Source organism: Aedes aegypti, chromosome 3, assembly GCF_002204515.2.
Source record: "Aedes aegypti strain LVP_AGWG chromosome 3, AaegL5.0 Primary Assembly, whole genome shotgun sequence".
Lineage (NCBI taxonomy): Eukaryota > Metazoa > Arthropoda > Insecta > Diptera > Culicidae > Aedes > Aedes aegypti.
In genome coordinates this window covers 375,894,062-375,919,278 of record NC_035109.1, presented here as the reverse complement: position 1 = coordinate 375,919,278, position 25,217 = coordinate 375,894,062, and the positions used below count along the sequence as shown (strand labels likewise).

The window sequence follows — 25,217 nt, the reverse complement described above, 5'->3', positions numbered from 1 at the left end:
TACTGCACTCAAAATAATCCACACGTCATTGCTACCTGGAAAATCACGTAGGTCCCTAAAAAGTTCATTCACTTCAATTTATCTTTCAAAGGTAATAATTATCTGACAATGGATAAATATGAAATAGAATGCTTGTAGCATTCATTACGCCAACCCGTAACACTGACGTGAAAATCCCGTACCTACTTGAGTTCATTTTGACAGCTACAGTTGGAGTTCATTGAGTGATAAATCAGTGTCGTGTGTAATGGGTGCTACCATTTCCAATCATTTTACAGCGTTTATTATGCGTTCAAAAGGCCAAAATGTGTACAGATTCGGATTCAGATCTAGCAAAATATTGCGTGGCACATTCATTACTTTAAATATTCAAATAATATGGCTCTAATCGTTATATACTCGAAGTCACACGGAATTCAGCATAACTAGCATAACAAGGTAAACATTGGTAGGTAACCACGTTTGTCAAATAATGAAATTATGTTAATTGTTGTCATTTTAACAGTGCCGCAGTGTTATTTGGATTTGGAATGTTACTGGAGCCAAATATTTAATCATTGACCGCTTTGGCTTGCTTACGTATAGGTAGTTCCGCATGCCGAAATCACAAGCAACAGGATTTACCAACTCTCTGACCAGAATGTATGCGGTATCCCAGTTACGGAAGTTGAAAAAATGTGTAATCATATTTTACAATAAACGCTAATATAAGAAATATCTCCGTTCTTGGAATAAGCCATTTTATGAAACGTTTCGAATCATATGGTTTCCGTTTGTTTACCAGCTTTGAAAGATTCTGGCGAGCCGATTTATTTACGTTTCTTCTAGCGCCACATTTGGAAGGAGCATATTCAACAATGGCGCTGGTGGCAATGCAACAAAGTTTTTAATGTTCGCATGTAAAATTTAAATCAGTAGGCGGAGAAGATATTTTTCATCTACGTTACCTGTAATACATGTAAACCGGGTAGAAACATGCGCTGAAAGAGACGGGGAAGTCATCGGCAACCAAAATGTCTCCAGCGGCATTCAGAGATCATGCTAGTTTTTTGAACAACAACAATGAGCGGCCCGCCAGAAAACGTCATTCGAACGTCTCGTAAAATGGCTTATAACTTATTTCGAAAAACATAAAGTATATGAAAGTTGCAGATCTAAATTATCGTCATTTCAAGTACTCTTCATTGCAAGCTCCGATAAAGTTCACCGGAACTTCATCTAAGTTCTACGACCCCTATGTATGAAAGGTGCGGGAAAATCACGTAGCTATTACGGAGAACAGCGGCGGAGAGAAAGTTCATTAGTTCATTCTTGGTCACCTACGATTCACGTAAGTGCTACGTTAAAAGTGCGATGGAAAAAAAACTACGTATGTTTTCACGTAGTAACGACGTTTGGATTATTTTGAGTGTGGGCAATCATGAAGAGAAGACTCAAGGCAAAGGGAAAGGTTGTCAAAATCATCAATCAGATGAAGACCTGGAGGAATAAGATAGCTAAAACGATGGACGAAGTAGGTGTGCGCCGCCTAATGAGCCGTGTTACAGGGAAAATTCGAGAATTCCTTCGAAACCGTGACGAATAATTTTATCCGTATTTTTTCTTAAAAATATGAAGAAAACGCTACATTTGTATAAAAAAGATCTTGAATTAAATAATAAATAACAGAAATACAGGCTATTGTTTTTGTTCCAATTGTATCTGAAGCAAGCTTTAGCACTGGAAATATATTTAGCAAAGCCTATTAGGTGATTAGATTCCCTTGCGAGAAATATCACCGAGTTTTCTTACGATCTAGAGAGTGATTGCTCTATCAACGCATGGTTTTCTATATATAAGGACCTTTTCGAAAAAGAAGCTTCCACACTGGACGACGACGCAAAAGTGCGACTGCTTCTTCGCAAACCTAATCCCGCCACACACGAAAGGTACACTTCGTTCATTCTTCCCAAGCTGTCGAATGAATTTTCCTTCGACGAAACGGTTACCAAACTAAAAACCAGCCCTGTTTCCACCTTCCATCGCCGGTAACAATGCCTGCAGACAACGAAGGATGGGAACGAAGATTTCATTTCCTACTCCCGCGTAAAGTCAACCGTGCTTGTGTCGACTTCAAGCTGCAATAGCTCAAAGAGGACCAGTTTAAGCCCCTTATTTTCGTGTGCGGATGGAAGTCACGCAAGGACGCTGACATTCGGATGCGCCTGCTATCGAAGATTAACGAAACACAGGACACAACGCTGAAGAAGGTAGTGAAAGAAAGCAAAAGTTTAAACAACTTGAACTTCAAGTCTTGAAGAAAGACACCGTACTCATCGGCAGTCAGTCGCCTCCACCGCCGGTGCTGCTGCAACTCATGCTGTTCGAGCCTATTAGAAGTACGAGTTTGATGGCAGCAAATCCGACACACCAAAGACGCCGTGTTGGTCATGCGGCGGTATGCGTTTATACAGCCAGTGCAGTTTAAAGAACCACAAAAGCCGCGACTGTGGCTTCACCGGCTATAAAGAAGGCTATTGTTCCTGTTTCGCATCCAAGCCAAGCTCCAAGAAGAACAAGGGGAAGCAGCAAAACAAAAAACACGCAGCCAAGATCGTGACCATGAAAAATGTGAACCGCAGCCGACGTTAAGTGGTTAAGGCGATCAACGGTGTTCCAGTAGAGTTGCAACTGGATTCTGGCTCGGACATAACGATCATTTCCAAGCAGAACTGAATGGATGTCGGAGCTCCTCTGCCAGATTGTCATATGTAGACGGCTTCCGGGGACATATTGGGCATCGAGGCACTATCGCCGGGACTGAAAAGGAAGGTAATTGCTATGTTTGTTATGCTGACCTTTCTCTGTTGTAGGCTCAGACCTCATGGATGAGTTTGGACTCTGGGACGTTCCGTTTTCGTCTTACAAGCTGGTCAAGCCGGAGATGAAGGCAATCATCAACATGCCTTCGCCACACTATGTCTTCACACTGCGATCGTACCTGGGTGCGGTAAACTATTATTGAAAATATATTCGAGAAATACGCACATTACGCCAGCCGTTCAACGAACTGCTGAAGGAGGGTTCCAGAATTCAGAATCGCGCTTCAGCCAGATAGAAAAAAGAGACCCTTGGTCTGTTGTATGCGGTCACCAAATTCCACAGAATGATCTACGGAAGGCAATTCGTTCTCCAATTCGATCACAAACCGCTGCTAGCTATTTTCGGTTCGAAGCGTGGTATTCCACCGTACGCAGTCAACAGAAGTGGGCCCTCGCCATGCTTCTACCATGACCCCACAATTATGGATCAAATAGTGTGGAGTCCAACCTATAAAATTCAATAAAACGACAAGGAAAACGTAAAATTGCAATTTAAAAGCACGAATTGAATCGTTACAAATTAGAACTTCGGTTAGTAAACTGTTTTGAGTGTAATAGGATTGCTGCTTTGGGGCCTTCCTTACCCGAGTGGTTAGAGTCCGCGGCTACAAAGCAAAGCCATGCTGAAGGTGTCTGGGTTCAATTCCCGGTCGGTCCAGGATCTTTTCGTTATGGAAATTTCCTTGACTTCCCTGGGCATAGAGTATAATCGTACCTGTCATACGATATACGAATGCGAAAATGGCAATGTGGGCATAGAAAGCTCTCAGTTAATAACTGTGGAAGTGCTCATAAGAACACTAAGCTGAGAAGCAGGCTCTGTCCCAGTGGGAACGTTAATGCCAAGAAGAAGAAGGATTGCTTAAAAATTAAAATTGTATCGGTTTCTTGAAACCATATTATGGATTAAATAGTGACATATTACGGATCAGTGCGCAAAATCAAGTGATTTTCAACTTAATGCATCTGTATTGCATGATTTGGCGAAAGTTAACAATGTACCGTAAAGTGCCCTAATTCAGCGCAGTGCCTAATTCCGCGCTTTTCATACAAAATTATTTATATATGGAAATACACATTAATATTTCGGCAACTTTTAATGTTATTCGAGGCTACTTTGATTAAGAATAAGTTTGAATCACAAATAAAAGCAAATAAGGCATTTTTTCGCGGCATAAAAAAATAATCAGTGAAGGCCCGTCGGAGTAGACGCTATTTTTCTAATTTTCTTAGCGTCCGCGCTAAAACTGTAGGACAACAACAAACGCGATTTCTTTATTAAAAATGTTTTATTTTTTATGCAATATTCCATGGAACTACTTGCTACAGATATGTTTCATGGTGCTTCTATGAAATCTTATCAAATGTTAGCATAATTATTGAGTTTTATTCAAAAAAGTATTGCGCGGAATTAGGCCACGTCTTTTTTCATAATTCATTCTTCGCATAGCAACAGACAAGTAAAACATGCTATATCCGTCTTCACATCTGTCTATTTCTCTGAAAAGTAACTTTATGCATACATACGTTTCATGTACAAGCGGAATATCGGGAAAGCCCACTTAGGCAGCGTTCATAAATGACGTAGCATCTTTTGACAAATTTTTGACACCCCTTCCCCCTTCGTAGCTTATTTTCCCATATTTAATACATGGTTCGTAGCAAAATCGTAGACTCCCCCTCCCCCCTAAAATGCTACGTCATTTATGGACGGTCCCTTACAGGGAAAAATACCACGTGGTTTATGCACAGCCCCAACAAAATAGTCTATACACGCTTAGATTTTTTTCACGAGCTCGGCTGTGCGGATCTCGGTTGAAATTAGCCGAGATTCGGCATTCTGAATTAAGGGAATTAAGTGTGTACATCTGTGCGCACAAAATTTACTTAGCATAATGAACCACACATAACATTGGCAATGTATACTTGTTTATGATTCTTATTTATATTATACAATCCACATAGAATTATTGTAAAAACAACATATCGTTCACATGTTCAACAGGTCGTAATTTGTAGAAGACCCCACAAATTACGACACACTCTCGGGAAATGATTCACGAAAACTTTACGATCTCTACATAATTTACGAAGCCTCCATACAAAAAGTATGATAATACGGGGGAGAGGGATTGAAAATGGCCATATTTTGTGTGACGTAATTTATGGATGACCCTTAGGTTCTTCTGAGGTTTCTTTTTGCTTAAGGCGAAGTAGGCCGTCATTGAAATTTGTACGCGTCGTTGATGATTGTTGCTAATTCATCTCACGATTTTGAATCAAAGAAAATCAGTTGGTTTTGCACTGACTCAGCTGAAAAAGTATCAGCATACTTTATGCATGTTAGTGGGTACAGTGATACTTTTTCAAGTCAATAAAAACTATCAAGATTGAGTTGTATCACTTTGAAATGCAAGCTGAAAAGTCATCATTGTTGCCAAAACGAATGACGGGCTACTAAGCCTTAAAAAAATAAGTTTCAGTTACCCGTGGCATTAGTGGATACCATTAATTGATTTGCTTTAAATCCTTTGATTCCAAGCAATAATGCGAACTGGTCCTTGTATTGTATGAACAGTGCAGTTTGCTACAAAGCAAAGCCGTGCTGAAGGTGTCTGGGTTCGATTCCCGGTCGGCCCAGGATCTTTTCGTAATGGAAATTTCCTTGACTTTCCTGTGCAAAGAGTATCATCGTTCCTGCTACACGATGTACGAATGCGAAAATGGCTAAGATGAGAAGCAGGCTCTGTCCCAGTGAGGACATTAATGCCAAGAAGAAGAAGATGGGGGTTTTTTCTCGACCTAATTGTCTAAAACTATGCAATAAGAAGCATATTTAAGCCAAATATGAGCTCAGTAGATTTCGAAAGAGTATTTCATTTCTAAACTTTCCAGTTCAGTGAATAAAATAATTAAATTGTTAGATTCTATGGGATAATTTCACAACATAAAATAGGGTGCTCATATCACCCCATCGACAGAAGAATCGACGAAAAATTCATTCGTGTTATTTTTTTTTTTTAAGACGACGGAAATCGTGCGTATCTAGTGCATTGATCTAAAAATTTCAATTATTACGACTTTTCTTAAGATGACCAAATTGCCCCACTTTCCCCTAGACGAAATTCACACGTACACTCAAAATAATCCAAACGTCATTGTTACGTGGAAACATACGTGATTTTTTTCCATCGCACTTTTCACGTAGCACCTACGTGAAAGGGGACGGACCTGGTGTAGTGGTTAGAACACTCGCCTCTCACGCCGAGGACCTGGGATCGAATCCCATCCCCGACATAGTCACTTATGACGTAAAAAGTTATAGTGACGACTTCCTTCGGAAGGGAAGTAAAGCCGTTGGTCCCGAGATGAACTAGCCTAGGGCTAAAAATCTCGTTAATAAAGTCAAACCAACCAACCAACCTACGTGAATCACGTAGCATAGAATGAACGCATGAACTATTGAACTCCGTTTGATCCACCAGCGTTAAACGTACGAGCTACGTGAATTTTCCCGTAGCTTTTACGAAGCGTTTCAATATATCCTACTTTGTTTTCCCTTCAAATTTATAGAAATGGAAGCCCATCTTATTTCCAATAAACTTCTGAAGTAAACTATTTCCCAATTCGAAAAATGTAAACCAACTTTAAAGGTTAAAGATATTTATTTTATTCACACTAAGCTTTTCGAATGAAAAAATTCAGCGAGATATCCAATGCTGCTCCCATATTCTCTGGTCGATTCTGCTGTAGCCTCTACATGCTATAAGATGAATGGAATCTGGTATAAACTATGAATAAACACAGGATTCTTCGGTATTCGACGAGTACATACCTTTAAATCAATCTTAAATGAGGTTTGAAGTTCAGCAGCTCCTCACGTTCTTCGAAAGTCTAGCGGACGCCATCTTAGCATTCGAGCTCAACACTGAATGTACGTGCGATATGCAAATGTCAAAATGAACTTAAGTACCTACGTGATTTCCATTTAAGTGTGATAGGTAACCCCATTGATAATCACCGAGTCTCCATTTGGTGGTTGTGTATGGTTTAGTAAGCATTACCTTAGTCAGGTGAAGTGAAGGTAAAATGAATTTCGAATGGTTTACGTGATTTTTTCACGTAGCAATGACGTTTGGATTTTTTTGAGTGTACCAATGTCACGGTTTTGGTTATCTTTATTTCATGTGATGGACAAAAAGTTAATAAAAAAACTGAACGTAGACTAAAAAGTTACGGTTCAAAACTCTACGTTTTCTCATACAAAAAGTGTTACGGAAGGGGAGGGGGTTGAAAATTTTCAATTTTAAGTGTTACGTAACTAATGGATGCAGTCCCTTATCAAAATTAATGTTAATTTGATTGTTTCATGAGTGCGCGGAATTAGGCATTCTACTGCGCGGAATATGGAAAAGCGTTTGAAAAATGCGCGGAATTAGGCAATTTCAACGAGTGAACTATTTCAAAAAAAAATCACTATTGTAAATTATGAATACAGTCTAGTTTATATTTTTCCCATAATCTTGAATAGATTTGCTAGCGATCCACCCATAAAACTTTTTTGTTGATGCAATACTAATTTTTATTTAAAAATTTGAATCGATTTATTCCTTAACTGCGCTGAATTACGGCACATGTTACTACAAAAAATAAGCAGTGTTAGAACTGGAAACAAGGGTAAAATGCCCTGTTTTTGTGATACTGCATTGTAGTAACTGAGACATAAACTGTTTTCGCTCCACACCAAGTTTTCCACACATTTTTGTCAGCTAAAAAAATGAAATTTACAAACCTTGATGTTTTATTAGTTTCATCCTCAGTGCTGTTGTCTGAAAATGTCGAATCATATGCTTAAAATGGCATAAATCTACATTCTTTGGAAGTGATTCATAACCGTGGTAAACAATCATTTCCTGGTCCATATTATGGATCACTAGTTAGAATTGCTAATATTCGGTATTTAGAATCAACAATCATCATCATCAAGGGGCCCAGATATCTGTAGCGGTAAACGCGCAGCTATTCAGCGTGACCATGCTGAGGGTCGTGGGTTTAAATCCCGCTGGTCGAGGATCTTTTCGTAAAGACAATTTTCTCGATTCCCAGGGCATAAGAGTATCTTTGTACCTGCCACACGATATACACATGCAAAAATGGTCAATCGGCAAAGAAAGCTCTCAGTTAATAACTGTGGAAGTGCTCATAAGAACACTGAGAAGCAGGCTTTGCTACGAACTATGTATTAGGTATGGGAAAAAAGGCTACGATGGGGGAGGGGGGTGTCAAAATTTGGCCAAAAATGCTACGTCATTTATAAACGCTCCCTAAGTCCTAGAGCAGGTTTGCCCAACCTTTTTGGATCGCGGGTCAAATCGTAGAAACCGTACCAGCTCTACTAAAAGAGGAGGTGATGGGCACCACCACGGCTGTCACCCGACAGGTGTCATCCAACCGGATGCTTGGTGGGAAAGCAAATTTCTTCGCCCATGCCATTCAAATCATTCAAACAAAAACCGTTCATTTCGCTGTAACCGATAAGATAATGGCCTGCTGCTTATGACGTCTGCTGCTTCTAGAGAAATGGCAATCAAGAGCAAGAATATCCGCAAATACAGCTGGCGATACTCGAGTGGCAATGCCTGTTCTCAAATAGACCACGTGCTGGTTGAAGGATGACATTTCTCAGATGTTTCAGGACCTTTCCAGGCTTTACTGTCAACTCGTTTTAGCTGAAACTGAAGCGTGGGTATCCAGCGTTACGATTTCCATAAATAACACAACGATCTATAGCTGAAGAAAAGTAAATCCACTGCAGAAAGTAGTAAGTATATAAGATGGCATGAACAAGAATGATATGCGATAATTGTATGCATCGATCAACGGCGTGCGGCGCAATACTGTGTCAGTGCCAGTGCAATGGACGAGAGGGAAATGTTGAGTTACCGGCCATGAGAGAGATTAAAAAACAAACGAGTAGAAGAACTGTAAAGCTACTAAAAAAGAGCGGAATCCCGATCAAGAAAACAGAAGAGATCAGTTTTACCAATACCTAATATACATTGAAGAATTTTGAAGCTATGGGAAAACGAAGGAATTCGCCAAATCTACAAGAAAAGCACAGTGGAGTGCGTTTATTACAGATGGATTTCCTTGCTGAATTCGGCGACTACTCCGCGTATCCTGTTTAACAGGCTAAGACCGATATTCATCGAAGAATACTAAACTGGTTTCGAACGGCCCGACAACGAAGCAGATATTTACCTTGCGAATAATCTGGGACGAATTCCGGCAGTGAAAAGCAATGAGCTATGACAGATAAAGTTCTTCGGCTAAACTAATAAGGCTGATACGTGCAACGCCAACTACCGGTGGCTCTCTATTGGTATGATGCTAAGCTGCTATATCCAGACAGGTAAGGTGTATGTTCTTTTGTACCACTTCTGCGTTAAAACATAGAATTCTTTTCATATTTGTTAATAGGCTAGAATATTCTTGATTATCGTTTATTGAAAATTATTACACGGGAGACGGCATCCATTTAACCATCCAATCAATTGTGTACTTGCTAAAATTGTCGATTACCGTACGGAACCGAAATCCATACACCTGGAAAATTAATCAAACTCCGTATTTGTATGAGATGTACGGATATCGGTCCTCCACTATATATTTGTTTCTTATGCTTAAACTCTAGAAAGTGTGCTTCATAATTTAAAATAATATAGCTAATACTAGTTATGCATTGAATGGCATGGATATAATATAATGTCACATGTGAAAAAAATGTTAAAATCAACATTCAATTAAAAAAAAAACTCGTTAAGTACCTACATAAAACCGTCTGCATACGGAATCAGTTCCAGAACGGAGGACCGCTTTTGGCCAGAATGCGACCCGTTCTGTATTGACGAGAAAAAAAAATGTGATTAAATAGAAATGCAACGGTTCTTCTGTTCACTGGCAAGATCGTGGCGCGGGGATTGTCTCCGCTCAGTGCTCCTTCTTCTTCGGTTTCTTCGGATTCCGGGAACGACTTTTGGCCTTGCACAGTGGGCAAATCGGCGCATTACGATGGATCTGCTGGTGGCATGAAAGACACGACTTCATCGGCGGTGGTTGTTGTCTGTGGATTGATAATGAGTCTGCCATCAGATCAAGGCTTTGTTTGGAACAGAGTTGGGTCGACCGAGGCGCTTGGGGGAGATACTCAACGGAAGGATCATAAATAGTGTTAGAGCAACTTAAGAGCAGTGGAGATGGTTAAACGGAAAACGGTGACTCAATAAATGAAACCAGAAACGAAAAATCACCTCAGATTGACATTGAAATCAGACCTGAACGTGGGATGGCCGATTCCGATGGATGATGGTGCCGGTTGGAGTCGATTGGTGGGCAGCTCTGGTGGTTTATTGATGCGCATGGCCACCGGAGGCGGTGCTAGGAAACCAGGAGGCGCCGAGGGAGGCAAAGCCGTAACGGGGCCATCCGGAGGCAATGGGTGGTGTGCGGAAAGCGCCGGACGAGCGAAAGCAGCCGTTGGTGCCGTCAGCGCTTTACTGCCAGTGTAGTAGTTTTGGAAGCGACTGAAAGGATAGAAATGGTTACGTGAATAGTTCTTGCCCTAGCAATGGAAATGTTTACTACTCTGGAGAGATTATCGATCCCTCTTCTTCATGCAGCTCGGGCAACCGTTCCAGGCCTAAGTATTCACGACGCATCGTGTCCACCTCTGTTTTCAACGGGACGTACTCCTCGTGGAATCGATTGGCCATATTGATCGAGCGGATTCGATTCTCCTCCGCTTGCTTGATGACGGTTTCCATCTGTGGTAAAGTAATCATACATGTTTAGTTCCAATATGAAACATAATTTAGAAAAAAAATCCAGAAAATAACGAAAATGAATTTGTTTTCATAAAATTGAAGCTCTCATTAGGGCTTATTCACAAATTTCATAACGCTGAAGGGGGTGGGTGGGTATCCTCACGGTGTTACGGTTCATAAGAAATTTTTAGAATATTCATACAAAACGCGTTACGAGGGGGTGGGTGGGTGTCAAAAATGGTCATTTTCGGCGTTATGAAATACGTGAATGAACCCTTAACTATGAAGTGCCGTAATTCAGCGCAGTTAAGGAAGAAAAGGATTCAGAAATATCTGGAGGAAATCCTAAGATAGTATTTAGTAGGTAGAAATGTTGGGGTGCTCAAGGATTTTCTAAAGCAAATTCTGAAGTAATTTCTTCAAGCATCCCACTATAATTTCTGGACAGATCCTAGGAGGAGTCCCCAAAAGTATTCCAAAGGAAATCATTAACAAAATTCTTAAAGCTTTTCCTAGAGGAACATGAAAACTTCCTGAAGAACCCTGAAATTGTGATATAATTGTCTCTGAAGGTTTCTCTGGAACCTCTCAAATTTGGCTGCATCAATAATTGCAAACAGAATAAGAGAAAAAAAAGATTTAAAAGGCCATTTTGATTAAAATAGAGACTTCAGAGACTTGCATTTAAATCAGAGGCGCGTCCACGTTCGAAACTATGGGTAGGACAAACATTGACAAATATTTTGTGCACAGTGTAGCAAAGAAAAATTTTGGCCCTGGACTGGAAATTTTAAGTATATATATTTTAGAGGCTCAAACGCAAAGCGTGTAAGTGACATTTTGATTCTGAACGATTCGTTGTAACGATATTTTCAGGTGATTTTTTCGCTCAGCAGAAAAAGAAACATCATGATTCTTAGACGACTGTTTTTTTCTGATTCCCATACTACTTGTATAAAATGAAAAATTGCGGAAAAAACTTTTAAATTGATTTTCTTAAAACAAGGTATTTGTCCCTGACCCCCCCTTATTGCTTCTAACCCCCTCATTTTCATGCGAGTCGTTACCACAAGACTTAGAATGCTTTTCGTCTTAACAAAGCTGGTAGCGACTGAGTGCCTTAAAAATAGGAAATTGAAGGAACCAGGAAAACAAAACCTAGAAAGAGCTAAGATTTAAGACGTTGATTCTTCATAGAATCAAAGCAGGCATTTTTCTAAGATCCAAGATTTTTTTTTGAAAATTCCTCTTGACATTACGACAAGTATTACTAAATTTGTTTTATAATGATTTTCTCTAGGAATTTCATCGATTTTTTTTTATTTTTTTATTGTTTTCCATGGAATTTCTCTACGAATTTTCATAGGAAATTTCTCTAAGAATTTTATTCAGGATACCTCAAGAATTCAACATAAATTTTCCCAAGGAGAACTACAGAAATGGAAGATTTCCAAAGATCATTTCTGTAATAATCTTTGATGAATTTTTCAAGAAGTTCATACACCCACGATTTTATCCAGTGATTCATCCATCGATTTTTCTGGCACATCCTCCAATATTCTCGGCTAAACGTTTTCTTTAATTCAATCAATAACTTCCCCAGAGATTCTAAAGGATTTCCTGTAAAATTTGATTTTCAGGATTTATGGCAGATTTCAACTTGAGATTTCTTCAAGTTTACTTTCGGCAATTGCTTCAGAGATTACATCTAAGATTTGTACAAAAAATGAATTCTTTGAGATTTTCTCAAGTACCTATATGCTGGTTTGCTGTTGAAAAGGAAAGTAACCGATTATCTAGATGCATGAAAAAATTGCTTCCAAAAATTTTTAAGATGATCTCATTTTTTTGATCGCAGCACGCAGTTTAGAAGAAATGTCAAATGGACCTCCCTGTAGGAAATTACTTGACCCATTCAGTAAAGAGATTTCTTTGCTTTTCTTGAAAGAAACAGGAAACTAAACATAAATCTTGAAAGTTTTTTTTTCTTCCAGGAATGTCTTCTGGGAAATAACTAGTAAATTTTCTGAAAAAAATATGTGAGGAATTTTTAAAGAAATCCTAGATAAACCTCTTGCAAAACTTGTTTAAGTCACCCTTATTGAACAAGGTTCTCTGAAATAACTCTCTGATTAAAAATCGCTCGAGTCTCGGAGTAGTATTTCTTAGGATTTTCTTAAGAAATTTCTTGAAAAACAGCTCTATAGAAATTTCTTAAGCAATATTTGAAGGAAATTTAGAACAAAAAAACTTGAATTAAATTTTGAAGGTTACATGGAATTTTATTGACAAACTATTCAATAAATGCTTGGTAAAACTGGTCGTTTGAAGAACCCCTCAAAGAATTTTCGATTTCTGAGAGAAAACGTGAATGAATTCTTGAAGAAATCCACATGAACAGGCGAAGAAACTCTTGCAGGGTTTCTTAAAAATAAAAAAAATCCTTTGAGCTATTGTTTTCTAACACTCTGCACTAAACCATTATGAATTTCCTAAAAAGAAATTCTGTACGAATCTTTTGAAGATCTCCTAGAGTAACAACTGGAGGATTCGGTTAAAGGATTAGTGAAAAAAAATCCTTAAAAAATTCTAGGATAGTTTTGGTAGTCAAAGTAATACTTGAGGAAATTACTGGAGGTAGTAGTTTTGGAGTTCTCATGGACTTCCTGGATCAACATCTAAAGGATTTTTTCTAAGCATCCTTTGGAAAATCATTGGAAAAAAATTTGGGAGAATTGGTTGAGAAATTGCTAGAAGTATTTCTGGAGAGATCCCTGTAGGAGACCCTGAAAGTATACTGGATCAATATGATAATTCCTAAAGCTTTTCTTCGGGGAATCTGGGACGAAATTCTTGAAGAGCCTGTTGAACACGTTATAGTCTCCGAAGGTTACTTGGAGCTTGTACAATTTCGCATCAGGATTCATTGCAAGCAGAATAAGTAAAAAGAGACTTTAGACAGCATTTTGGTTAAAATAGATAGTTTAGAGACCTTCTATTGAAAATAGAGATTTCTTAGAGACTACTTAGAGACTCTTTGAGCATTAAAATAGAGACCAAATCTCTTAAAAGAAACTTAATATCAGTCCTGCCTTTGGGATTACTCATTGGATCAACTTTTGTAAATGAATGAAAAAAAAAATGAATAACCTTTATTTTTATATCTTTATTAAACAAATTTGACAAAAATAGGCCAAACTACTTGGCAAACAACCAAAGAGGTTGTTCTTATTTCCTCATCTATTTGTAGATAACAAATGGATAAACACTAAATATTGTGCCAATTTCTGTAGTTTGTTTTTCTTTGCAAAGAAGGGTCAAACGCAAAAGTTTTCAGGAGAAACTGAAGATGCTTGACAAATGTTTCATCTCGCAGAAACTCCATCAAATGCCTTATCTTGTCTTACGACGTTGATCGTGTCTGGATGTATATTGAACAAATGATAAATTGTTTAATTTATTTTTCAACCTTTCTGCTGTCGAATCGTGGGTAGGACAATCCTTTGACTGTCCTACCCAGGTGTTTTCGTGCGTAGTACATGTCCTACCTGTCCTACCCACTTCCCGCGCCACTGAATAGATACCTGTTTCCAGCCCAGTAAATACACGAGCACAAATCGGGACGCTTGATAATGTGGGACAGTATGTTCAAATCCGGAAATGTCCCGCATATGATCACTGTAATCTATGCTAAATTCCATCTAATTAGAAAACATAATTCAGTCATCGCTGTGTTCTGAATCTAAATGACGCGCGCGCTGCGATGCTAAACGAGCTCTCCTAGTTCAACGTGTGAGGTCGACTGACTGGATGCATCACTAGGCATTCGGAAGGATGTCGGTCGGACGTAAGTAACGAGTGTTAATGGAGGCGCTGCCACAATCGCAACTTACGGCATTGATGTCGGCATGAATCTGGCGCAGTTCCTCTACGTGACTCATCTTCTCCTGCATCAGCAGTTCCAGTTCCCGGCGGTATTCCGAGAGACATTTTTCCTCCGCATCGCCGTTTTCCACCTCGCGTATGATTTTCAGCTTGACCTTCTCTAGCTGAAGGGTTTTCGATCTGAAAGAACAAAAGTGAATGATATCTTTTCTAGTACCCCTCTCCATCCCTGCAGTGATCATATTGATATGATTCCTTTCTTACCGGATATCCTTCATTGCCTCCAGTTTTGCATAAATCGTTCTCTCGTCGACGGCTGTCATTGTCTCTTATTGATGAATCCACTAACTTCTTGTATAATCTTGGTTTCAATTTACGTTTCAGTCCTTGCTCCCAATCAGTTGCACAAGCAGAATGTTTTTATTCAACTTAATTCCGCAAACGACTCCGAGTTCTACAAATTTTTCACGGAAAACTTCCCCGATTGATGCTGGAGGATTGTTGTTGATGGGGAAAATGGCCGATTAATCTTTCATTCATTCATCTCGTCTCAGTCTGGCATCTGTTTTGCTCACCGTTCACTGCGTGTTTTTACCGCTGCTCACGACTGAGATTTTCCTGATGTTGTTGCTGTTTTTCCGCACTTTGACATTCCACCCTCGCATAGATTAGGGGATTGTCTACTAGTGTGGGACACGGTTTTACGCAAACAAAATATCGTGTATTTTACTACCGTTTTGATTCATATTACGGACACTTAAGGCCTCTTCGAAGTGTTAGCCATCTAAAAGCATATAAATTAAATCAATCTTTATGATATCTCAGCGTTATTATGCTATCAGGACACTTACCTCTTGAATGGTAGGTGAAGATTTGAATTCCACAACTCCAATAAATTTAAATAAATAGAAATGTGTGTCCTCTTTATGATCCTTATTCCGGACACCACCTTACTTTTGCTTCTAATTCCGGACGCTTCGATTCGAATCCCGGACAGCTCGTGAAAAGCAAACTTGTAAAAGTTGAATTGTTAAATAAACACTACCAGCCGTTACAAAAACGTCAAAACTAGTTGCGCATTGTAAATTTTCATGGATTGCTATGTAAAAATCCCTTTAAAACAAGTCTCCAAATTGTGAGCTTTTGAACGGCAAATTTTGAAACATTTCAATTGAAACCTTTCTCATACAAAGTTGAGTGTCCGGAATTTGAAGCTGTCCGGAATTTGAATCAGAACGGTATTTAGTTTAGTCGTTTTGTGATTCTTATCGTAACATATCTTACAAATATCTAGGATCTACACCAGGCCTGCCCAACCTTTTTGACCCATTTTCGACATAAATGGTTGGTGAGTTCGCAAGAATAAACCAATATGAACAAAATTAGTCTCAAATGAAAGCTTTGTATTATTTCTGTCTAATCCATGCTGAAAATTTTAAATTTATATCTAACTCTTTGCTACCGAGGCAATTAAGTCCAAAAAATGATCCGGCCCGCGGGCCGGATTGATTTTTTCCCTTACTTGCATCGCTAGCGAAGAGTTTGATATAAATTTAAAATTTTCACCAAGGAATAGACAGATATACTACAAAGCTTTCATTTGAAACTAATTTTGTTCATGTTGGTTTACTATTGCGAACGCACCAACCATTTATGTCGAAAAAGAGCCAAAAAGGTTGGGCAGGCCTGATCTACACGGAGAAAATGAAGTACCTACTCAAGTACTTTTGCGTTAATGGGGTAGAAGTTGTTTTCATTTGCAGCCTTGCGAAAAAATACATACTAGCTATGTTCTTTTCACTCAACCGGCAGATCAAAAAACTCAACTTTCAGTACTTGGCCACTTACTCAAATTTGAGGTAACGCACAGAGGTTCGGTTTTTGGGATGTTTTGCTCTTCGCTCTCTGACAACAATACTCCACTGCACTGTGACGTCACGCATCATTTTTGACAGGTACTGGTCCTGTTGTTTACAGTTTGGACTTAGTACTTTTTTTGAATCATTCTTAATTTCGTAAAAGTTTGCTGCGAGGAGAGGTCAAATCCACTGCAGATACCCACGGATCGTATTATTCTATCTTCCTACCGTGGAAAATCGTCACCATCAGCATGCTGGTGATAGAAATGCGAAGATGAAAAAATGATGGAAAAAAACGACTAAGTCCGAAACGTAAACAACAGGACCAGCAGCTGTCAAATAAGTGAGGTTAGGCTCGTCATATGCAGCGCTCTATATCACCCTTTTTTTTTGCACTCGTACAACTTTAGTGATAGTCCAATTTGGGGTGAAGTGCGTAGAATCAAAATGTTTCTTTAAAGATTGGTAACAATATATCTCGCGTTCAGTATCATAAGGGCGTAACTGCAGTGATCGATTTCTCTTCATCGAGTTTCTCTTTAGCTAATTACTGAGCCGGACGACTGTTTGTCACGGATATTTTTCATTCAGTAGAAAGTACTTATTTTCCTTCGCCGTACTGCATCGATAAATAATACGAAAATCGATTGAATTCCGTGCACTACCGCAAAGAGAAAACCGACGAAGAGACATCGATCACTGCAGATACGCCTGTATGATACTAAGCTCGAGATATGCATTATCTGACAAGCCATATAGTTATTACACTTTTCATGGCCACCACCCCTGTGCAAGATCCCTTATTAAGCCTTTTGACAGACTTTCAGACAACTACGTGGTTTTTGTATGACCCGTTCTATGTTTACAAACGTACTTGCTGATGATGATGTTGTTCGTGGGGTTCGTGTGTGAAAAAGGGAGAGAATTTTCCTTCTCTCGTCACACATTTCTAAAGCATGAGATCGAACGAATTAGGTGAGAATCGGTAAAGTAGGTATTATGAACAGAGGCCTAAGCCGGGCTCAATTTGATGATACTTTCATGGGACGATTGATTGACTAACCAAACGTCCCGTTCTAACGGGATAATACGGTGTCTACGACCTCGACGAAAAAGCACGATTGCAAATTATTTTTAGGAGCTTTATGATACACCCAACTATTGTGTCAGTTGGAAACAATTGAGGTTAGAATAAATTTGTAGTGAATGAACATATTTTCGACTTTTTGTCAATGAAAATTTAACATTGCAATTGCATTTTCTATGAAAAAGGCTTAAAAACTCAAAAAATCGGTTATTAATAGTTTAAGATAATTAAGTAGATGAAAAACCCGAATTTAGTACTATACCATTTAATTCCACTAGAGTTTGTATCCTTTGACAGATACGCGTATTTCGTCCTCAACTGTAAGGCCGTCTTCAGCGTCGTGTACTAGACTCGACTTTATTATTTTATTTTATTTTATTTTTTTTATCATATATACCTAAAATAGGAATGAATCGTGTGCAATGGACCGATGCACGAGTTCACTATCTGACGTTTGAGCGGTGCCGTGTTATCTAGGTGACCATGGAAACTACACTGAAACAAGCATTGCAGTAATGAGAACCATGAACGTGTTTTTAAATTTACTATTCCAACCACGATTGAGCTATCATGAACGCTTTTTATTTGCGTTTTGTTCTCTCTCAATCAAACTGCGTCGATAGCCGAGCGGCTAGCGTTCGCGCTTGACAATCGCCAGATCCTCGGTTCGATTCTGGTCTGCTGCAAGTTTTTAACCATGATATAGTAATTTTTACTATACAAATGGTGTCATGGTAAAATTGAATGCACAAAATATTCTAAATAAATGCGAATTTAGTCTGCACAAATCAAGTGGCGTTGTGTATTTAATTTAACCCTCTGATATAGTAATTTCAACCGCAACGCTGTTCTCAGTGTAGTGAATTCGGCACCGCTCAAACGTCAAATTTGTGAACTCGTGCACAGGTCCATTGATAATGTTGACTTTGAGAAGTTAATTATTCAAGCTATGAAACCTTGAAACCTCAGACCATTTTTGCTCAACTTCTACTTAGGTTGAAGCCTGCTATTTACGCTTTTCAGAAGAAAAATGAATTTAATATATTCAAAAACGTAACGATCTTTTAGCTTGATGTTTTTAAATAAAACAAAGCTGGTTCGTAGCAATAATGAAAAAATCTAGTTTGCAACATACTTAAAAATTTGGAGAAAAAAATACTAGAAATCTGGAAGATTGAAGATTCCAAACAAACTTCAGACAACAGACAAACATACGTAACGCTTCGAACAAACGACGATCAAAATCACAGTCGCAAGAACATGTACGCCTAATGCTAAAATCACTTGTTTGGCCGATGGGCTAACCTACCATATATTCGAATCGATCATTAAAAAAGTGATCGATGGACATTGGTGAGTGTTACGTCTGTTTGTCTGTGCTCAAAGCTTATAGTCCATTTTACGAAACGATACTGATTGTATTGCTGTTACTTTCACTCGTTACGACACCGCCTCCTGTCAAAATTTCATACATAAAATAAGCGATCAGCTGTTTAAAAACGTCTCGTAAAATGAACTACCGGGTACCCCCGTTGGTTTGACCACATTTACTCTGAACACTTTTTAATTTGTACCCCGCTAATTTGCACATCGTTCAGATTAAAAATGGTTCAAACGTCATTTAGCTCATGGAACAGAGTAAAGCGGAATGGAACGCTGTGGAACGGAACACAGAATCAAAACAAAACACCAAAAGAGTTAACCAGATACACGTTTCTAGGGTGACTAGATGTTCAAATTAAAAATGAACCCCGATGGTTTACATGAGGTACCGTTCAAATTAGCGGGGGTGTACGGTATACCATTTCTCGCGTTCAGTATCATAAGGGCGTAACTGCATTGATCGATTTCTCTTTATCTATTCTATCTTTAGCTAGTTCCTTGACCGGTTCACTGTTTTCGACTTCAATTTTCGATTCAGAATATGCTACTCATCATGTTACGAAAATCCATTAACTGTCTTGTACTGATTCAAAGAGAAAATCGACGAAGAGAAATCGATCACTGCAGTTACGCCTGTATGATACTAAGCGCGCGATTTGATAGGAATATTACAGTAGAACAATTAAAAATATGGACGGCCATTATTAGGAACAATTTCCTGCCAGAAGCTTTGTTATTTAGTATGGAGGAGAACCTAAAAAAAAACAAAATACATTCCGAAAATATATTTGGTATCTTTCAGGTTAAAAAAAAATGTCAGGATAGTGAAACATGGTCCAGTTCGGACCTAGTAACAGTTTTTTGGTCATATCTTTTCAGCACGATGAACGGCATGAAAATTAGTTTTCGTGAAAGCGCGATTCAGCGCGCACATTTTTCTCTAAGAGAGTTTTGTGATAGCTTCTTCCAGGACATGACTAGATAGAGTAGTTTTTGGCCCGTTAAATCTGTTGCATACTCCGATATCGATCATCCGTGTAAATGCTTCCGTAGTAATATTAAATTATATCTTTATCGTTTACCAAAACGAATCTTTTCCAATATCCAAAATCCCAGTGTTTTCTTGTGATAGTGAAGAGGACTCCTCGGCTTCTAAAAAGCAAGTTACACGTCAACATTTCTCTCCCATTCCCAAATTGACCTGCAATCGGACGCAGCCGGCGCCGGTATTGTTTGTTATAATAATGAGGGCATCAGTACTTACACATTGAAGATGCAACTGATCCTGAGTAGCGTCTGTTGGTTCCTTGTGTAAGTACAGCTGTTCTTGCAATGACGGAGTAGCAAATGCGGGCGGTCAATCATGCTCATGCAGCTCCTACCAGGACATGACTATTTATGTTTGAACAAACTTCTCCATAAGCTCCGAATTGGACAACGGAAATGGTCTATTGTCTATTTTCCATGACTATTTTATCTTTTTGTTACAATTAGTGACTTTTAGGTGAATAGATTCTTTCTGGTAGAAACATTATCGAAAAGTGTTTCGTTATCAGCAGGGATTGAATCCTGAGAAAATTGAGAGAAACTCTCACGTATCGCTCTCTGTAACTAGCATAATATGCAGCACATTATGAGAGACTGTTTATCGTATACTGCTACAACTTCGATTAGATCGGGAAGATAGCAGTGCATGATAAAAACCCTCTAAAGAAGCTCCAACCCTGGGGGACACTATTGCTATCGGAAGTTCGGGGATTGCTCATCGTGCCAGTAAAGTAAAACACCAATCCCCAACGGTAAACAAGCGAGAAAAATAGATTTTATCATAGCTGTCTCTTTGGGGCTCTCGTTCGCTGATCCTATTTACTAGACTTGTTACAACTTGCAATACATTGAAGGATACATTGCTGATCACGGACCGCAACAGATAGGATATTTTTCTTCGCTTGCTTTGATCGTGCTTCAAAATCAATTGAGAGCGAATTCTGCAATGCCTGGTTATCAGCCCTATTTTGAATATTCTTTCAATTCTACTAAACACGAAAACAATACAATTTTATCAAGAGATACCAGGAAATTTTATTCATCATCAATCATGATCATCAGGTTGACCGCTGTTGCAGTAGCACTATTGTTTGCAATTGTTTTGTTTTACGCCTGTTGGAATTGCAGTTTTATTTCTGTACTGTTTATTGTGTGGTTTGTATTCTGTAATGCGCTGTTTTAAGTAGGAGAGTATAGTACTGTTCTTAGCTTATTTAGACGGTTTGTATCGTTTAGTAGTTTTGATCCAACGTTTATAGAGATTCTAGAACATATATATCATGCTGAAATGCAGGTAATATTTCCTTTAGCATGTCTTGCGCAAAATTTAAGGGGAAATTGTTTGAAATTATATCTTAAAAGCATCTTCTTAGAAATTAAATTCAGACAGGAAATAGATTATTTTACAAGTATGTTTTAAACAGTAAAGTCAGTGCCCACTCATGATTGCTAGAATTTTACATCGCTTACCACGGCCGAAAATCTAAACTAAAACGACTCAAAACTTGCCAATGATGAGTATACTAAGTTAGAAACTACCAATACTCGCCAAATTCCGATATTCTTTTAAACTATTATTATGTTTTACAATTTTTCACAAATATGTCTTCTGTTCCGTGTGGGTACACTGAAGTTTATGTTAACCTAACGCCGACAATCTTAAAAGGAGCGGTCGCATGTTGAATCGTTTAGTTGAAACAAGTACGAGGAACCATTTCAGGACAGTTGCCATTAGGCAATGCATACTTAGTAGTGGTAGTGTATGTGTGTGTTTTAGCAGGATGTCTGTGTGAATGATTGCGTTTGTTTGTGTGTCAATGTTTGCTTGTGGACGTGTGTGCTTGTATTGCACCAAGCTCACTAAAACCGATACGTTCAGTTACCGATTTGCTTTTTGAATTTCGGTTCACATCAATTGCTAATTGTTGTTAAAGTTTACTATTTAGCGGAAACAACTACAAACGAGATCTTGGTGAATGTTGTCGTTCTTCTAGCTGTTAAAGATATTTCAGCAAGGATGGACGTTTGGATTTTTTGTTTCATCTACTTTTTACAGAACACTTAAAAGATTGCCTGCTAGCGTGTTAATGTGAACTATTTGAACGATTTTTTTTTTGTGGTAAACATTCATGTTTTTTGTATTTTTATTAAGAGCACTTTCCATCATTTTTCTTCATATTGAATCCTATATATGTTCGTTTTTGTTCCTGTTTTTTAACTCATCCTTGCATTCAATCAGTTCACACGCATTTCAAAAAGATAGGATATTCATCAGACTTTCAAGTGTAACGCCCTCCCCGATTCAAACTTTTTAATTTGGATATAAAGCACATGTTTTGATGTGTTTAACAGTGCCGACAATTTAAATATATGTTTTTTAAACAGAGCATATCCATCTGTGTCGTTGCTTCTGCTTGTATGCGACAAAGTTCAAAATAGCTTCGATAAAACAATGTTCAAGCAAACAGTTAAGGAGATTCTCTTATGGGTTGAGATATTTTCAAATGTTTCTATACTTTCCACAACTCTCTTTACAGCACAATTTGATTTATGACACAAAATAATTTTCATTTTTAAATGCAGATTCTTTACTAAAAATCATTCGTTTCCGAACAATCGAGACGACCGCAAATATACGAATCTCAGTAATCGGCCAATGGGAACATACCGGATGAGAACAACTTTCTGTGCCAACTTCGATTTGCGTGCTTACTGCGATCAGAAGAAGAATGGCAAATTAGTGCATATCACATCGACACAAACTATAAGTAAAGTTGTTATTTGCCTCTCTTTTTTTATTTTCGATTACAAAAAAAAACCTTTCCAACTGTCCTCCTATCAGTTACTGTCTCCCAGTGAGATTACTCCTATTCTGATTGAGCAAATTTTGTAAAAAAAATATTCGAAAGAAATAAAAATTCCGTAAATTAATTCAATAAAGAAAAAATAACTAAACGTAAAGAAAAATAATAATTAGAAAAGATTCGTACGCTCCCGTTCCAATCTGCTACCAACGAGCATCGTCCAGCCCCAATCCCTGATCGCACGAATAGATAAAAAGAAGTTACATATCATTTTTTGGTCTGATCAAAGTAGTAAAGATGGAAACACCACTCCTTCTCGCTGTTGCTTCTGCTCCCTCGCTCCTTACAGCGTGTGATAGTTCCGTTCGGTGCGGGCCTTGTAGAACTTCCACAGGACCAGGGAGATCGCGAGCGATCCGTACGCTAGGATCATTCCACCGACGAACGAGTACCCGTCGAAGCGCTTGCAGTGCGGCACCGGGGTGGGAGCCGGCGAGGGCGTTGGGGTTGGGTTGGGAGTGGGCGTAGGCGAGGGGGTGGTAGTGCTGGTCGTGGTAGTATTGTCTGGGGTAGGCGAAGGGGTAGTCGTGGTGCTCGTTGTGGTGGCGGGAGTGGTGCTAGTGGTACTGGGTGTGGTTGTCGTTGGTGGGGTGGTGCTGGAAGTGGTAGTCGCAGGGGTGGTCGTATTGTTGTCCGGGGCCTGAAATAGAATCAGAAACGATGGAAGAGAGAATTAAATTGGTGTCTATATCCAAGGCTTAAAGTCCCAACCAGGACAGAGCCTGCTTCTTCTTCTTGGCACTTCGTTCTCACTGGGACAGAGCCTGCTTCTCAGCCTAGTGTTCTTATGAGCACTTCCACAGTTATCAACTTAGAGCTATCCTTTTCAATGTTGCCATTGTCGCATTCGTACATCGTGTGGCAAGTGTGATGATACTCTATGCCCAGGGAAGTCAAGAAAATTCACATTACGAAAAGATGCTTTTTTTTTTCCTTCTAAGCAATGGGGGGATAATCTGCTCAACAGACTCCGAACCGAGGTCCGGGAGTGTGGGGTTGGGGACCATTTACTACGTACAAGCAGTAAACAGGACTACACCCCCGACCCACTAAACCAATTCCATTGCCGCCAAACCCTTCGTCTCTCCGGGACCACCAAGAAGGCATTGCTTCGGAGAGGGGCTATTGCACATCGCATCCTCCAGGTTAGCTGCGTAGCCATGGGGGTCCACCAAGGTAGCATGCTGGCGCTTTGCCAGCTTCCCGGGTGGTCCTCACCTCCCATTGTCCGCTGAAGGCGGGCAGGGTCGACCACTACGCCCGCGCCCAGCTGCACCGCAGGTATCAAGAACTGATACTGCGGGCTTCGCAATTTGACCTACTGAAGGCTCAGGCCCTATCAGCTAGCACCAGCTGGGATTGCTGACGAAGGGGCCTCCACCTGCCCCGAACAACCAGAGGCTCGTATCCAACCCAGTAGGCCGGCGCCACGACAGCAGCGCTACCAGGATGTTCTCCCCGCGGCCACTTAATCGCTGTAAGGGTCGATTTCGACCGTAGGGCACCGGTATGACCTACGTAGCCGACTGCGGACCCTTGGACCACCTGTTGATTAGCGTCTGCACTAGTCACTCCTCGAGTCCACACGCCACCTCCTTTGGAGTTCCGAGACGATGTGGGTGATAGCCGATGAAACGGCATTCCAGCCAAACTCGTCTGCACACATCCTCTGGACCAAATTATCCGGAGTCGTGTCCCGACCGCATGTGGCAAACATGCGGTCACGCATTGTGCGGAAACGCGGGCACACGAACAAAACGTGTTCCGCCGTTTCCTCTAAACCTGCACAAACTGGACATTCGGGAGAACCCGCATGACCGAAACGGTGTAGATATTGTCTAAAGCATCCATGACCCGAAAGGACCTGTGTTAGGTGGAATGTTAGTTCCCCATGGCGCCTATTGACCCAGATATCTAACCTCGGAATCAACCTGTGAGTCCACACTCCCTTGGTGGAACTGTCCCACGCACGCTGCCATTTGACCATGGAGGCCAGTCTGGCAGTCCTGCGTATGCCTCTTGTGCCGCGCATTTCGAAGCACTCTATGTCTTCCATGATAAGGATACCAATAGGCACCATACCGGTGATGACACAGAGTGCATCGTGTGACACGGTACGGTACGCGCTCGCAACCCTCAGGCACATTAGCCTATTAGTACTCTCTAGCTTGCTACGGTAGCTATCGGTACTCAAAGCCGTGCCCCAAGCCGGGCAACCATACCTCAGTATGGACGAGGCGACACTGGCCAGAAGCTTACGCTTGCTGGCGTACACCGCAGAGCTATTGGACATCATCCGGGACAGTGCCACAATAGCTGTGGAGGCTCTCTTGCAGGCATAATCGACATGGCTACCGAAGGTAAGCTTGTCGTCGATCATCACCCCCAAGTGTTTGACGGAGCGCTTC

At 39.9% G+C, this 25,217-nt stretch overlaps 2 protein-coding genes and 1 long non-coding RNA gene across 6 annotated transcripts in view; 1 reads left to right on the top strand and 2 right to left on the bottom strand.

The window, feature by feature from the left end:
* The first annotated feature begins 134 nt into the window (after positions 1–134).
* LOC110678346 lies at positions 135–610 on the top strand. Its single transcript, XR_002501518.1, has 2 exons — positions 135–448; positions 506–610. It is a non-coding gene; the product is annotated as an uncharacterized LOC110678346 (long non-coding RNA).
* Positions 611–9,322: 8,712 nt separating this feature from the next.
* Positions 9,323–15,246, bottom strand: LOC110678839 (zinc finger C4H2 domain-containing protein-like). 3 transcript variants are annotated; one of them, XM_021852323.1, is made up of 5 exons: positions 14,834–15,246; positions 14,578–14,749; positions 10,506–10,684; positions 10,172–10,444; positions 9,323–9,984 (listed from the first exon to the last, which is right to left on the bottom strand). In XM_021852323.1, the coding sequence occupies exons 1-5, from the start codon at positions 14,890–14,892 to the stop codon at positions 9,852–9,854; spliced, it is 816 nt and encodes a 271-aa protein (XP_021708015.1). In that variant the 5' UTR covers positions 14,893–15,246; the 3' UTR covers positions 9,323–9,851. The 3 variants fall into 3 exon arrangements, with proteins under 3 accessions (XP_021708015.1, XP_021708016.1, XP_021708014.1); XM_021852324.1 differs by having other exon boundaries at positions 10,196–10,444; positions 10,503–10,684; positions 14,834–15,245; XM_021852322.1 differs by having other exon boundaries at positions 10,503–10,684; positions 14,834–15,243.
* Positions 15,247–20,955: 5,709 nt separating this feature from the next.
* LOC110678838 (integumentary mucin C.1-like) overlaps positions 20,956–25,217 on the bottom strand; it is a 42,312-nt gene continuing 38,050 nt past the window's right edge. For both annotated transcript variants that reach the window (XM_021852320.1, XM_021852319.1), the window contains exon 3: positions 20,956–23,449. In XM_021852320.1, coding sequence (XP_021708012.1) covers positions 23,093–23,449 — 357 coding nt within the window. In that variant the 3' untranslated portion in view covers positions 20,956–23,092. The remainder of the gene's footprint in view (positions 23,450–25,217) is intronic.